The following is a 17,113-nucleotide window of genomic DNA, read 5'->3' on the forward strand; positions in this document are numbered from 1 at the left end:
TCATGGTGATGACAAAGGGAGGGACTGATAATATATATATCAGGGGTGACTCCATTTTGTCTCTTGTATAACCATTTCCTGCTAACACTGATATTCCGCTTAATCATATGATTTAACTAAACCTTTTTCCAACTACCCTTTTTGTGTTTTAATGTTGGCTGAACTTCTGTGTTGAAATAGGAAGTATTGACCAAACAAGGTAGCGAACGGGAAATAAAGTACGTCCTCAGCTATTTTATCAGGAGCCATGTGATGTACGGTAGTTTCCAAATAAATGATTTAATGACATGTTATGTCTAACATAAGCACAAAATAAGGGAAATGGAAATTGGCAAATATTCATCTTTGTTTCAAGGCCTATATAACCTGAATGTGAACGCCTAATAAACAGGAGAGATTTTTGACCACACATTGGTGTCAGACTCAATTATTTCTCCTCCGAACGTTCGATTACTTTTCCAGGGCTGTAACAGTGGGAAATCCTTCGAAGGTGTTCGATCCGATGTACTGGAGATGATCCCTACCTTACGGACGTAGAGGATTCGATTATTAAGATCCACCACCGCCCATTTTAGTGCCAAAAACTCCAGTTTGTGGACAGGATAGTTCTGTTCGCTGGGTGTCAAGCTTCGGCTTGCGTATGCCACAAGGCGGAGCCCGGTGTCGTATTTCTGGTGCAGCACTGCTCCTAATCCACTAAGACTGGCATCCACATGTAGGACGTATTCACGATCAGGGTCAGCATAGGCCAGTAAGGGGGCCCGGGTGAGACTGGCTTTTAAATTCAGGAACGCTTGTTCGCAAGCAGGGGTCCATTTTTCTCCAAAATGCGTTTGCGCCGTGACTTTTTTTCGTTCTGTATTCTCCGGATAAATTCTTAGAAGATTATTCAGGAGTTTGGCTTTGCTGGAGTAGCCTTCCACGAAGCGTCAGTAGTAGCCACAAAACCCTAAGAAAGAGCGCAGTTCTTGGACGTTACTGGGCCTGGGCCAATTCACCACAGCCTCTATCTTCCCCGGATCGGTGGACACCCCTTCAGCGGACACAATATGGCCCACGTATGTCACGGATGGTCGACAAAACTTGCATTTGTCCAAGGATAATTTGAGGCCCTCCTTCTGAAGTCGATCCAGCACCTTCATCAACCGCTCCGCGTGTTCCTCTAAGGTTTTTCCGAACACTATAATATCATCCAAGTACACCAGGCATTCTTGGGAGTTCATATCTCCCAGAGTCCGTTCCATCAGCCTCTGGAAGGTGGCAGGAGCTTCGCAGATCCCTTGTGGCATGCGGGTAAACTGATAGAATCCTAATGGACAGATGAAGGCCGTCTTCTCCTGATCTTCCTGGCCCATTGGCACTTGATAGTACCCTGACCTCAGGTCGAGTACACTGAACCATTTAATCCCCGTCAATGCGTTCAGGAGATCCTCTATCCAGGGTAGCATATACTGATCGGGGACCGTGCGGTTGTTTAGGGTTCTATAATCTACACAGAGGCGGACCGCCCGTTCTTCTTACGGACTACCACGATGGGTGAGGCGTAAGGGCTATGGGATCCTTGCACAATACCAGCTCCCTCCATTTCGGCGAGCAACCTTCTCACCTCTTCCACGTCTCGGGGGGCTAGACGACGGGAGCGCTCCCGGAATGGGGTAGCATCGTTCATTCGAATGGTGTGATGGGCACTGCGACTGCACCCCACATCCATATCACTCGTGGAGAAGACTTTTTGTCGTTCTTGTAGCTGTGCCCGCAGCCTCTCCTTCCATTCTTCTGGTAGCGGGGAATCTCCGAAATCAAAATCCAATGGGGGGTCATTATGGGGGGTAGTGTCCGCTGGCCGTCCTCTCAGGGCCCTCTCCTCGGGGGTGACGGGGTATATTCTACCCAGCAGCTGTCGCCGATCAAAACTCATGGGATACGGGGAGATATTCTGCACATACACCCATGTTCGATCCGGAATTTTCCCAGGCCATTTCTTCACAGAGGCTAGCACTTCATAGCCTAGCCGCTGTTCATCTTGGGCCATACTCTCCAAAGAGAAGAACTGGTCCTCCGGACGTCGGTCTGGGTAGTGGCAGGCCGCGATCATCATCCGACCCTCTCCGGGGGGAATGTGAGTCAGTCCCCATTCCTGACTATATAGCGTCCCATGTTCCTCCTCAGTCGCGATTCTACCGCAAACCTCTTGTAGTACTGGACACGTAGCGAGGGCTAGCAGCGGAGCCTCGCCCGCTTCTTGCAAGTACATGCGGAACACTGCGCGCACAATGTCGGTGTTAGTCCCCAAAATTATTGGAGCGCTGGGGTGATCTTGAGGTTCGGGGCACACTAGTGCTTCCACTTCCATGGGATGATGTTTGCCAGTGTTCAGTTGTGGGATGTCTAACTGCACCTTTACTACTCCGTCGATGGGGTAGTCCTCATGTCTCAACCCCCTTAACCGTAAGGCGTCAGCAGATAGCAACGGCAACCGGTGTAAATGTTGATCATAAAAGGACCTGTACATGATGGTCACTTGGGATCCCGTGTCCAGCAAGGCCGACGCGTAGATACCTTCAATAACTACTCGAACAATGGCGGCGGGTCCAATTCGATTGTTCGTGGAAGGTTGGGCGCCTGCGCCTCCATCCTGGGGGGTGCATGGCATTGACTGAGCCTGCCGGGGCGCTGTTTTCCGTAGGGAGGGGCAACGGGCCCGCAGGTGTCCCATCTTCCCACACACATAGCACTGGATTTGGCTGAGGTATGTTTCGCTTCGCCCTGGCGGTGAGTTTCGTCCCGACATAGGGCGGGGTCGGGCCGGCATCGGGGCTCCTGCATCCTCTGGGTCAGGGTCCCCATGCTCGGACACCTCGGCTTTTGGCTCTGACTTCTTGGCATCCTTGCTCCCTAACGATGCCTTTTTCCCTGGGGTTAGTTCGCGCCCTAACAGCACAGTCTCGTGCGCTTGAACACGGTCCATTAGGTCATGGAACGTCAGGGCTTGCCCGGGCGTTAGGCAGCTGCTGACACGTACGGACACTGGATGCAGGGGCAGGAGCCCCCTCAACAGCTGGGTAGTGCGCAATCCGTCGGCCTCCACCTTTGGTACTACACCCTTCCTCACCATAGCCCACAGATCTAGATGTAGATGTCTGAGGAAGTCGGACACCATCTCTCCTTCTTTCTGAGCCAGCGCGTGGAATTTTGCCATTAGCGCATAGGTATCCACCGGGGTCCCATAGGCCTTGGTCAGGCAATATATGAGGTCCGCCGCGTCAGCATCCGGGTGGTCGTCCCGGTAGTAATGCACCATGTGGGACTCTGGGGGTCGCAGGCACTCAACGATGCGCTGCCTCCGGGCCGCGTCCGTGCAGGTCCACTCGGGCAGTACCTGCTCCGTATGATCCAGCCATTCTTCGATCCCTACTTCTCCTTGAGGTGTGGGTTTATCGCCCTAGAACGCCTTCAACTTTCGGTATTGGAGAGACTGGGTGGAGTGGTGAATGGCTGCGGCAACCGCTGGAATAGAGGCATCGTCCGGTAGACTAACTCCAACTGAGGGGTAGGTGTCTAGTCTTGACATACTGTGTCTATCTAACGTGGGCCTCAGAACAGGGGGGGTGGACGGAGAGCCCAGGCTCAGTGCTGCCAGCCACCGCGGGTTCAGACTACTGTCAGGGGTGTGGTCAGGGCCTCCTAGCGGCATCTAGCGCGGGGACGTGTTCTCGCTGCTGGGTGGAAGTGGCTAGCGGTTCAGTGAAATCTACTTGAACTATGGGACAGTGTACGCCAGGAGCCTCCGGCAGCAATAGTATTTGGGGCAGTGCTTCGGGACATATATCCCGTTCAGTGATGTATAAGACCCGGCGCCACGTCCGGTCCCGATCGTAAAAATAGTCTTTGGCTTGGGCAGTGTCCAGTAGTGGGAGTTTTCTGACCTGGTCGGTCACGGTGCCTAAGGATATAGTGGCGGGGACATGCCCCAGGGCGAAGACACGGTTCAGCGGGACTCCATGCCGCTGGGCCCACCTGCGCACCTCGAGCGGGGAGGGCACAGACATGATGTAAAGCTAGTTGTTGATTTTGAAAAAAAATGATTGGGGCACCCCAGATCTGATCTCTCAGCAGCGCCTCCAAATGTAGCCCTTTTTCTGAACCCCTACCTAAGGGTCTACTGGTCGCTGTCTAACACCTGTGGCTCCAGGAGAGCTGAGCCTCCGCTTGCTGGGAGCCTGGGGTAATACACACTTATATCATAGCGCAGCACCTCCACTTACCCAGGATCCCCCATTTGAAAGATTTGCCCTGGGCAAGAACCATACCATATCTTGTGCAACAACCAAACTTTACTGTCTCTGTCTCTGATGCCTCCCGGACAACACAACATACATGAGTATATATATGCAAGTATATTATAACACGGGTAACCTTACACACACATTAGGCCTATCATTACGCTAAAGTGGCTCGGCCACACCTCAAAGGGAATACTGTCCTGTACATTTGTGGCTCTGCCACGCTCTCATAGAGTATGTCCTTAGGAAAGTTTGGAGAGAATGTTATCTATCCGCTAGCCACTTGCTAGTGTCTGTTCAATTAGTACTAAGGCGGGATCAGCGCCTGATGACCGGTGTCGGTGCACTTGCAGCATACAAAATACCTCCCGGGTCACAGCGGTGACCACAACTCCTCTCAAAGGGTCCACTGCCTCTGTTCCAGACCTTCCGCCGTCGCGGTTCGCCGTCTGCGCCCAAACGGCAGTATCCGTCCACACTCCGTGCGCTTGAATCCGTCTATCATGACAATGCTCTTCACTAGGGGCGGCCCTACAATACCGCAACCTACAGTGACGGGGAATACTCCTAGGGACCTGGGGATTGTCTCTGGCCTAGGCAGGCGGGTCACGGACCCCCTGCTCTCGCACTCCTTGTTCCGCCAAAGCCCCAACTCCTTTTTATAGCGTGGTGCTTTCCCCCACGCTTCCCGTTCTCCTCTCCTAACAACCCAGCCCGTTCATTGGCTCCTCGCTCCCAGATGACTCCTTCAAGGGTCGCGGGGGTTAAAGTTCAGTACATAGTCCCTTTCCATTGGTTCGCTGTTCGCGCGCTTCCTGAGCGCATGCGCGACCTTTCCTCTGCACCAGTGACCTCGCAACATTGCGCAACAATATGGTGGCGCCCTGCATCAGCTTGCCGCGCGGAACCTGCCGTACAGTGAATACATGCACGGAATTTAACACATCCTTACACATATTTAGTTAGAACTGCCTTGAATTAGCTTCAACATATTGTATAAAGGTGTATTTGGTATAAAAGTCATTTGGGATTCTAGTAAGTTAGGAGAGAGCCAGAGAGAAATAGTCTAACTAAATTCCTGTGTTAACTATAATGGACCTCTGTGGACATGCATTGTTACCTCTTTTGCATATCATTAGCACTAATGCCTGTTATACTCAACTCAATGCCCTTTCCAGGCGAAGACAAGCAGGTAATGGCGGTGCAAAGCCGATGAAATACAGACCTGGACTGCTGGTTGCACAAAAAACCTTTATTGGCACATATAAACAGCGAGGAGAACAACTCTAAAGTGTTGGCATGAAACACGTTAGAGTAATTCTACTCGCTGTTTATATGTGCCAATAAAGTTTATTGTGCAACCGGCATCGGCAGTTCAGGTCTGTATTTCATCGGCTGTGCACCGCCATTACCTGCTCGTCTTCTGTGATCCACCTCAGTAGGAGCATGCCAACTACCCCCCGTGGACCGCCATCGGAGTGAGTAAACCTCATCATTTATCTTTCACTTGAAGACTTATTTTGTGATACTGTATGAGCAGCGGGTTCTGTTTGCACCGTGATTTATAGGCAGAAGTGTGTATCTAGACATCTGACAAATATATAGCATTGATTTTGCAATCCAGCCTATCACAGGTGCCTAACAAACAAAAAACCGTGTCAAAGCTCCAGGAGGTTGGAAATAAAGCCTTTAGGCAATAGTAAAGTGATAATAGGAGTTGACACCGGAAAATAAAGGATTAAGGGGCTGCAGTTTTCTATGTTCAGATAGATAATGGTGACAAGGAGGGGAGACAGGGGGGGACAACCAATTGTGAGGTGCAGTCACTAACGTCCCCCTTACCCTGGCTATGCCCGGCGTGGAGTACCCTTTACTCACGATGATACGCCGCCTTGGTCATCCTTTCTTGCTGCAGCTGCCTTGACGCTGCCAAAAGCGTCTCCTCCAGGCATCCGGTGGTGAAACAGATTCTCATACACAGCAATAGAACAAGGTAAGAATCAAAAATCCAGCCGCTCCATAATACAAAAAGTAGGCACTCACCAGCAAAAAAGGGGTTAAAAAGGTATACTTTAATGAACTACATAAAAAACAGACAGTACTAACTAGTCTCCCATATGTTTCACGCCTACTGTGGCGCTTTCTCAAGGAGTAATGAAGTAAGGGAGATCCTGGGTATTTATGACTCTCCCCGTCATACAAGACAGCTGATATCAATAATCAATTAAATATGTCTTGCAGAAAGAACAGAGAAGATAAAGAGAGAAAAAAAAAAAGAAAAAAAAGGCAGAACATCCCACAATAATCACGCATGATCTGCAGAGATTAACCCGCACTATACCAGCAATAGTTACCAGAGTTGATGAAATAAACTCATGTAAGGACAATATGTATGCAAAACATGAGTTTATTTAATGTAGTTAGTACTGTCTGTTTTTTTTTTAATTTTATGTAGTTCATTAAAGTATACCTTTTAACCCCTTTTTGCTGGTGAGTGCCTACTTTTTGTATTATGGAGCGGCTGGATTTTTGATTCTTACCTTGTTCTATCACAGGTGCCTACACAGATCATTAGCTCACAAAGTGTTAAGAGAATATCATCACCGCAGGCTCTACATCTGTCATAGTTCAAAGCTACTCACTCCATTGGACAATATTCCTTTGCAAGCGGACACGGGTTGGGCCACATCAGTCCTTCATTTTCACACAGTCGTTATCAATGATGAACAACACTTTAAATATATGCAGAGCACATACTTAGAAGCATTGCTGTGGAGGTTACTCCAATACTGCTGCAGCCGAGTTTATTCGAGCATTTGCCCGTTCTCGGCCGCAGCAGTAAACTGGCGCGCGCCGCAGGGTGCCGGGCGCGCGCCGAAGCAGTGGAAGAGCGCCCTCCGATCGGGGCGCTCTCCCTCCCGCTGCCGGGTCCGCCGGGTCCCCCGGAACCCCCTGCCGCCGTCCCCCACATCGCGGGACACCAGGGCTCCCTCGGGGAGCCCTGGACGCGGTTGCAGGGGGCGCAGGCTCCCGATGACGCGTGACCGCGCGTCACCGCACGCCGAGGGGCGGCCACTAGCAAGCCGGGAAATCTCCCGGCTTGCAGAACCGGCCACACTTTAATAAAGTGTGTCGGCAGTGTATATCCCTTTCCAAACGAAAATAGCATTTAACACTGCGTTATGGAGATTTAAAGATGCACGTTAGTAACCGAGGTCTTAACTTAGGTTAACGCTTTGTAAATAACAGACTTCTGTGGACCTGTGCCCAGAACATCAAATTGGTGGTGCAGACATAACCTAGTAATCTATACCAAATGCTTGTTTTGCCAGTCTAAAGTGTAGCCAGGTCCCCTCCGGTGCCCCCGCTCTCCCGTTCCCCCCCTTACCCTCTCTTATGTGGGATTGTTGCAGGCAGGGCGACGTGTTTGCCGGTGGCTCCCTCCGCAGGGCGCCGCCATATTGTGTGTGCGCGAGAATGCGCGAAGGTAGACAGGGGCTTTACTGGTTCGCGCATGCGCAGGGCACCCCCGCTGCGGCCATTAGTCACGCATGCGCAGTGTCCTATGGGCACGCTGTCCCAATGTTAATTAAGCAGCAGAGAAACTATAACTCCCATGCTGCTTAGGGAGAAGCTGCCAGGTGACGCACGATAATCAATGGGATGGCTGGATTGCTCCTGAAGGGAGGAAGGAGTACTGCTGCTGGGACAGGAAACGGGGAGTCAAGACCTGGACCCTGAAGGTGCAGGTAGTGTCCACGGAGCTGTGCTCCAGGGACTAGGCCAGAGGTTATCCCCAAGGGCCCAGTTAGTCCCCTGAGTCACAGTAGAAGTACTGTATGTGCATGCTGTAGGGAAAGGCCCTATGTTAGGAACCCTTGCCACTATAGCAATAGCATGAGACATGCTGCCGGACATTGCCTGAAGGAAGTACAGCCTATGCTGAGGAGGCTGTTCGGAGACAGAGACTATTTATAGGGGTACACTCCAGTCGGGAGGCCCCTCCAGAGGCATCCGCCTGAGGATCCAAGAGGGAGGATAGCAACAGATAGAAGTGCGGAGCATGCGGTTGATCTGAGGATTTCTCCATTGGTTATCCTGGTCTGGACTATGACCAGTGTGGTATTATAAGTGCACCACCGGGCCCCAACACAGGGAAGCACTATCCCTTACACTCACACTATTGCTTGTGGACACTCAGGGGTTAAGTGCCCAGCCACGTTGATACTGGAAGGACAAAGGGTGATGCAATGAGACATATGTGAAGGAGGTATATTTCTATGCTTAGTAAATACTGTTCTTATCCAACCGTGTGTATTTACTGTGTATGTTGGTTCTGTTGAGGGTTCCCTCATCGTGGAGGCACTGCACCGTGTATAAGTATATCCCAGGCTCCCAGTGGCGGAGGTTCAGGCCTCCTGTTAGCCACACAGGTGAAAGCAGAACGCATAGTTTTAGTACCCCGGGGGTACAAGGGCTACATAAGCATTATGTTGGAACAAGTCTTACCAAAACCTACCTTCTGTGTCTCACAAAAATATGTACATTTCCAAAGAAGTTCAAAGAGTATTAATCCTAATGGGAAAATATCTACTTCATTTTCGTAAATGGTCTCTTTCTGAAAAAAAAGAAAAGAAATGTATTTTCTTTAATCACTGTGTTTCAATTCTTCCCTGCAGCAAAGTGTAAATACAGTATTAGCATTGACTTACAGAATAAAGGATTCATATTTTCCATCCTAGACAGAAGACAATAACATGCAATGTAGAATTGAAACCAAATAAAGTACTTATTGTAGGCTGACAATCTGAAGGAAAGTAAGTAGTCAAGCACAATTTTGCTACTGGTTAAGTTTCTAGTGAGATTCTAACTTTAGAGTAGAGGTTTTTGGAATCTTACAATCAAAAATATATCATGGAACTAGAAAAGATGCAGAGAAGAGCCAGTAATGTAACTGTCTTATGAGGAAAGAATATCCAATTTGAAATTGTTCCCATATTTGGTGGCTGTGCACAACAATACAAAAATACTAGCTAATGATTCAAAAACGTATAAAGATAGAGTGAAGATCACAATACCGTTAGACCCACTAATATACCTATTAGCTAAGCCAATAGAGAATATAGACCACCATATTGGAAGACCTATATCACACATACTAACAGCAGCTAGATGTACAATCTCAGCAACATGGGAGATTCATTTAGCCCCATCCCAACGAATAGTGATACAGAGAATTGAGGAAATTATGACTGTGAAGAAACTCACTGCTTTCCTAAAACATACTGTACAGTTAAGAGGTTTAATTAGACGGGGGATCCTTGGATATTTAGAATTAAGAAAAGTCCATGCTCTTCTCTTAAAAACACAAGAGGAAAGATTAATAGAGCCATCATGGTAGAGTCTATCACGAGAAACGGATGACATACAGGGTCAGGTTTCATTAGGATTATTCCAATTATAAACAAAAGGATAATTTGAAGAATGGGATTTGATTAGATGCTTTTGATATTTAAGCTCTGAATGTAAAGATTATAATGTCACATCCAGTTCACATCCATTTTAATTTCTGTATCCCCCCCACTCTCCTGATCCTATATTTATTTCTATTATTATTTGTTGATAATATTGCAAATTTCAAGTTTAAAAAAATTAAATAAATTGTTCTCTTTAGGAAAGAGGAGTCTAAAATGACATACTGTACTGTATTTACTATCTACATATGTATCCATCTTCCACACAATTAAATTGCAAGGGATCTTTTCACCCCAGGGGCTGGGAAAATGTGAAATATACTACTCTTGAAGACTGTGATGGCTGATGCATTATATACTGTACTTCAAGAAAATCTTAAATATATTTTTTTTAAAGGAAAGGTATACATGGTAAACAAATTATGAAATGGGCACAACATTAACAAGGTGAGCCATTTGCCATTTACTGGAGTCAGGAAGTATTTGTTTCCCCATGACATAATTGACAATTCTGTTTGTCTTCTTCTGGATAAATACTTAATTTGAAATGAACCAATATATTTAACATTTCCAATCCTTTTATGCTGGAGTGCTTTCCCCTTTTTATAGGATACTTTCATTCTTGAGATCGCTTACTATTTCTATCAACTATATGTTTCAATAGTCATATCCCATGCTTCATTTTGCAAAGCCAGAATAACCAACCTCACACTGATGAGACCCATTAAGGACGAAACGGCTGTCTGTGGGTTTACTGGCTATGCATCTTAACCCAGGCTGTGCTCAAAAGCTGTGAAATGCAGCAAGCATAAGCTTAGAGGGGACTATGTTATATGGTTTTGAAGCAAAAGGTGGCATTGTGTGCTCATTTGCATGTCATTTCCCAGAATCCCTTGCTGCAGTGGAAGCACTGTGTGCTGGGTGATAATGGTGAAAGGCAGGGTTGTAGACCTGTCTAAGACATGCAAATGAGCATACAGTAATATTTCCATTTGCTATAGGCTTTACTGTGGAGGGTTTTTGTCACTTTTTTACCCACCATAACTTAACTAAGTGTGTGTATAATATACGCAAACGCACAGTATATCCTTTTGACTCTCCAACACCATTAGCAGTGTATATATTGTGTGGCCATTTCATATGCATTATGTTTTATGGCATACTTTTTCCCTTATAGCACACGTAAGGTTGAATAGAATACATGGGGCACTTATTTTGCCACTAAGGAAGAAGAACTTTTCTGGACCCAGGGTCATGTCTAGGGTATGAATGGACCCAGATAGCTTCAACTCAGCCCCCTTTCCAAACCACACCAAGTCCTGTTATATTTTCTTCACTGTATTAGGAAAGGAGCAGTATATACAGGCACTTGTGGATGTAATGGTGTTGTGAGAGTGCTTCTCTATAGGTGCTTCGTAGTTAAGTGCAGGTGAAAAAGATTGGGCCTTGCCAGTGGAGGGTAACAAGAAAACGTACTCACTCAGCCAGTGTAGGAAGGAAAAGGAAGTTGAGGGAATCTGGGTAATAGCAATAGTCTGTGGACAGACCAACTATCAGCAAGACAGGGGGGAGGGCAGAATAGCCCATTCTGAGACAAGATCTCAGAGGTTGCTGTAGCAACTCACTGGCTACATTCTCAGAGGCAGAAAGGGCAACATAATGATACATCACACAGGCACAGTGTGTGTGTGTGTGTGTGTGTGTGTGTGTGTGTGTGTGTGTGTGTGTGTGTGTGTGTGTGTGTGTGTGTGTGTGTGTGTGTGTGTGTGTGTGTGTGTGTGTGTGTGTGTGTGTGTGTAACAAATGCATGCAGCTGAATTTAAAGCTGCAGTTGTCTTTTTTTTTTTTTTTAATTCAATAGTTTCATGTGGGCAATCTCTAATTACCTAAAGAACTGTATAGCTGCAGGTCAATTCGTTCTCCATGTATTGATCGGCGAAATTTGGCGACATCTTTAGATATGGCATATATTTTTCATCTGCTTCTGTCAGTCAGTGGAAACTCATGAATATTCATGAGCACTCCTGCACTGACATGTGCTAGAGGGAGGGCAGGGCTGACAAAGGGGTGTGCCAGGGCTTGTGACAGGACATGAAGGGGCAGTGCCTTAGCAAATGCTTGTTAAAATAGAATACAAGAAAATTGGTCTTTCAAAGTTGTTTTTTTTAAAACAGAACTGATTTATTACAAAAAAACACACATGCAGGATATTGACTGAACTGCAGCTTTAAGGAGCTGACAAGCAGAAGGGGGGGTCAAACAGAAATATGTTTCTGGTTCCATGACAAGAACACAGCTGGTCAGTCAGAATTAAACACTGGATGAGTATGACATGATAAGATGTGCCACTGCTTCAATTACTTGTGGGTTATTCTTTTACCTAATCAGTTATTTGATTGAATAAAATACTACTCTGAGAGGTGGTTTTTTGTGCTCTTCTATATTTTAGTAAAATATAAATACAAGTACTGAAGATGTCTCATCCAATTGAATTTAACTAAAATCATTTAAAAAAGTCAAATGCAATACTGTAGGTCAGTATTGAAAAAGGGAAATTAAAAATGTGAGTTAAAGTAGTAATAAATATAGAAGAGGAACAGTGGTAATAGGATAATGTCATAGAGGCAACATGAAGCTTCACTCTCAGTAACAGAGTTCAGAGAAGAAACAGAACATGGATTGGAGGAGTGTTAGTTTGTGGATGGAGGAGGTCTTGCAAGATATAATTTTTCTCTTTAAATATACAAAAATGAAATGCAAATCAAGACAAAAGAATCAATAACGCTGCAGCAGACAAACAAGATTTATTATTTACTCGTATTAGATTTAAAATGCATCACTGTATGTTTTTACTAGAATATCTTTCATCCATCTTACTATTTCATTTTTACACAGCAAGAGTTACTGAAACATATGACTTCTACAGAGTTTACGTAAATAAGTGGAACTTTCATAGAATTAAAGTGAAGAAATTGCACTTACTGACTTTGGCGAGATACACTAAGTTCTGTTAGTCTATTTAACATGACGTTAACATACATTAACCCCCCTTAATCATAATGAGCTCTTCATCCAATATTCACTAAGCTCCTTAAAGTGTAACGCAACATTATATAAGTCATATCTAAACCTAGCGTTATTCCCATCCATACAATGAAATAGGGCTTTTGGAGGGAAGGAGGAGGGACCATTGACTTACAGTATAAACTACAAAAATAAATAAAATAAAGAGGACTTACCTATATTCCATGTGGGGACACACCTGAGATGCCTTGAAAATATACCAATTTAAATACAGGTATACAAAATATATTAAAATTGTCATATTTCCCAGGTGTGTTTACAGGTATCTCACATGAGAATAATTAAATCTATGAAGAGGCATATAAGTCGATGGGCTCTCTTCTCAGAAAATGCCCTCTCTCCCCATTTCAGTGTCTGAATGGGAGTAAGACTTAAATAGCATCACATCATTTATAAAACATTATCCTAAAATAATATTATATTAACTGTATGCTAATGAGCTCAATTATGCCCATTATTATTGCATATAATCACTTTGCTGAATAAGTCATCTATAAATATCAGATAGCTGTAATATTTGGCGCTCTTAATTTGAGAAATATCAACTCTAAATATGAGCAACAGTAAAAATCTGAATATCTAAATGGTGCCCCAAAATTTTCCAAAAACACAGCTTCTTGTTCAATCTTCCCCAGACTTCTGAAAAAAAATATGACTGACACCCGGAAGTGCAGATAATGAGGACAAGAGGGTGAAAATTGTATAGTGTAGTACTTACTCTCAGTGAAATAAAGTGATGAAAATAAATATCCCAGATAGGGCTTTAACAGTACATAACTCTGTGACGAATTGTATAGGCCACCAATTTATCTGTTTCAGGATAGAGAAGAGAAAAAACATAGCACAGCAATATAGGAACCAGATACATCTGATTTATTGCACACGCATACACTGGCGACACACTTTATTCGAGCTCGGCTAGTCCCACGAATTCGGGTATACCCGGGTGTATTGAGGTTTGTGACTGTTTTCTGCCCGAGTGCATTGAGGTATTTTCGAGGCAGGGATTGAAGCATTTTATTCCCGCTGGCTGCAATACTGCACAGTATATATATATATATACTGCATTACAATTCATGAATTTATGCCATCTGGTATACACGCGAAGCATTGCAGCCTATTAAATCCTAATCATTATCATTTAACAGATCAGCCGCCCGTCAGCCAGGCATGAACCCAGGCTGGGAAGGCAAACACAACGGGGCTTGTCAGAGGTGAGGAGCGGCGCATTCCAGGTATCTGCCAGGTACATACTGGGTATTTGCTCGAATAAAGTGTGTCGGTGCAGTAAGTAGAAAAAACATGTAAGCCCATAGAATACACAAGGGTATGTGGCGCCTGTTAGGTCAGCGTTTCCTTGTGTACCACCAGTTCTCACTCCTTCAGCCACCCAGGCTATTAAAGCACTATATAAATGTGAGATTTTCTTTCATCACTTTATTCACTGCGATTACGACGGTATACAAATTTTTGCTAATTTCCCCATTATCTGCATTTTCAGGTAATCTATGCCTTTATTTGTAGGAGTTGATTTACATACTGTAGTGACATATTCACCTGCTCTGGGGCCATGTAAGATCGCGTTCCCCTCCCTGTTCGGAGCACTTCTTGCTCTTCATGTTTTCCAGTCATTGGAACCACAAGACCAAAGTCACCAATCTTTATTTTCAATTCTTCAGCAAAAAATATGTTTGAAGGCTGTAACATATAGAGAGGAATCAGTTATCAGGACTATTCCACAATACATTAATAACTGAATCAGTCCAGCTATTCGACACAGTTATGTTGGTATTTTAAAAAGGGTGCAAACTGCTACCAACATCCTATTCATATGCAATAAGGAAACTATGCATCTTCAAAGTAACATGTTCCCTTTTTATATGGATGTTAATATGTATTGGATGCATTAGTTTGTTAAATGTTTGCTTAGTTTACTGTTGTATATTTATTCTAAGAAAAAGAAAATATTCCTTTATATAAGTTTTCACTCTTACCTGCAAGTATGGCAAAAATAAATAAATAAAATGTGAAATGCATGAGCTGTTTAAAACTGTAAAGTAAAAGCAATGAAGCAGATCTGAAAAAAAAGCAACACATTTTGAGTCACTAAAACCATAAATCATCTTACAGCTCATGCAAGTGAATGAGCTATAAATTGCCTTTAGGCCTAGAACAGCTCAGTAAACATGGATGGGTAATTGAGAGAGCTGGAAAAGTTATTCCCCTGCACATAAAAGGGGGTCCCAGCTGGCTAACTGATCAATCACTGAAGTCATGGAACCCCTTCCTCCTCCGGGCTTAATAACCACCACTGCCAGGTCTGCTTCCATGCTCCTCAAGTCAGCCTCCGGAATGCCCTCTCCAAGCCCCCAAACACGGAGGTCCGTGATATATCACCGGGCAGAGGAGATGCCATGTGAGGAACAGAGCATGAGGCAGCAGAGAAGGTACTGTCTGGTTGTTACATATTCCTACTAACCTTTACGTCTCTGTGAATCAGTTTTTGATCATGAATGTATACTAATCCTTCTATTATTTGTCGAAATATCTCCAGACATTTCTTTTTGTCAACATTCTCAATCTTATCGATCCAACTTCTCAAAGTTCCAAACGGGCAATATTCCATTTGTATAAAAAGGCATTCTTCCTTTACTCCATTTTTGTCACTAAAATAAAAAAAAGATACAGTACAGCATATTAATTATTTTGTACACATGGGCCAAATGAATGCATTAAACCACAAGACAAGTACACATTAGCCTGTGGCAGGATGGCATGTAAGCCGTCCACAGAGTTTTAGTTTGTTTAAGATTCTGGCAAGCGGGGTTATTGGCAAGGTCACCTTACTACAGGTAACACACGTGGATCACCGAGCTGTCAGTTGCACTTTTGTTCACAAATGAAAAAAACAAAAATAACAGTTAGCAAACAACTTAACAATATAATTGGTTTCCTTAATAACAAGCGCTACATCATTCCTAAACAAAAACTACCACTTTTTTGCTTTCTTTAAAAAAATGAAGTACGGTTTCTTCACCCGTGACCAATTTCACCCCACCCACATGATAACGCCATAAGTACACCATGGGGGAGAAAAATATGTGCTGTTTAACATGACATCACATAAAAGGTACTGTAGGAGCTAAAGTAAGTTAAACACCCCTCAAGTTTCCATATAAAAATGTAATACAACTTTACAATGTTACATATTTCTGATTTTAAAAAGTCAACACTTAAAATGTAATAACTAAAACATTTTACTGTAATTAAATAACTTTGGTGCTGGAAGGGACGATCCTTTAAGCTAATGAGCAATTCAATTTCTGGTATATTAGGAAGTCAGGAACAGCTTTTCATTAAACTACACAGACAATAGTTGTATTAGAGTATTGCTTTGACAAATCGCAGTTACTAGTTAATTAGTAACTAATGAATAATAGTGAATAATTTGTTTTAAATATATATTAATTGGACACTACAATCTTATTAGTAGGATTATATTAACAAAAGCAGAAGAACAATGATGATGATGATGATTTATACAAAATAATGTGATACCTGAAGGTGCTACTGTCGGTTTCTGAATAATAGTCCAATCCAGTCCAGGAATGATAATATCGAACAATGTTTGTATGCTCGAAATGTGCTAATGCTTGAACTTCTGCTATTGATTTTCTGAATGAAGACAAAGAAGGATGATTTACAAAGAGCACAACACTGACATTTTAAACATTTAATAATGCACATGCCTACATTACTTTTAGAGATATGGGGGCACGTGCATCAAGTGCGGCAATGGGATATCGCATCCATTCTAGCGTTTACTCCCATTCAAGTCAATGCGATAACCCGTACCGGCACTTGATTGACGCATGTTCGCCATAGAATATCAAAATAAGGAATAACGAGAGATTAATAGATGTAATAGAATAAAAAATATATTTAAATAAAAAAAGAATTGCACAGATGAACTAAAGCTGATAATAAAGATGTATGTCCTAATCTGTGTGACTGGATTACTGGTTGATTTCAAGTGCTGGTTGTATTAAGTGTGGAGTTAGAACCAGAAGGGAAGGGAAGTGCAGTGCTGTGTATACTAGCAGGGGTGGCTGAACTTGGGGAGTGTACAGTAGGTTAATTTATTTTAAAATTGTTTGGTAATTGAAAGCCTGTAAGTAACTTTTTCCCTCTCTCCTGCCTGATTGAAAATGCAGTGGGTGTGGTTAGTTGATTGCTAACCTAACACACCTGGTTGATGTGTGTGTGTGTGTC

General features: G+C 44.1%; 1 protein-coding gene across 3 annotated transcripts in view; it reads right to left on the bottom strand.

Moving 5' to 3' along the window:
- LOC142493051 (interferon-induced, double-stranded RNA-activated protein kinase-like) overlaps positions 1 to 17,113 on the bottom strand; it is a 163,578-nt gene that overhangs the window by 42,328 nt on the left and 104,137 nt on the right. For all 3 annotated transcript variants that reach the window (XM_075596489.1, XM_075596488.1, XM_075596487.1), the window contains 4 exons: positions 16,400 to 16,516; positions 15,321 to 15,507; positions 14,399 to 14,539; positions 8,803 to 8,901 (listed from right to left, as the gene is read on the bottom strand). In XM_075596489.1, the coding sequence (XP_075452604.1) occupies positions 8,803 to 8,901; positions 14,399 to 14,539; positions 15,321 to 15,507; positions 16,400 to 16,516 (544 nt within the window). The remainder of the gene's footprint in view (positions 1 to 8,802; positions 8,902 to 14,398; positions 14,540 to 15,320; positions 15,508 to 16,399; positions 16,517 to 17,113) is intronic.

This window comes from Ascaphus truei, chromosome 4 (assembly GCF_040206685.1).
Source record: "Ascaphus truei isolate aAscTru1 chromosome 4, aAscTru1.hap1, whole genome shotgun sequence".
Classification (NCBI taxonomy): domain Eukaryota; kingdom Metazoa; phylum Chordata; class Amphibia; order Anura; family Ascaphidae; genus Ascaphus; species Ascaphus truei.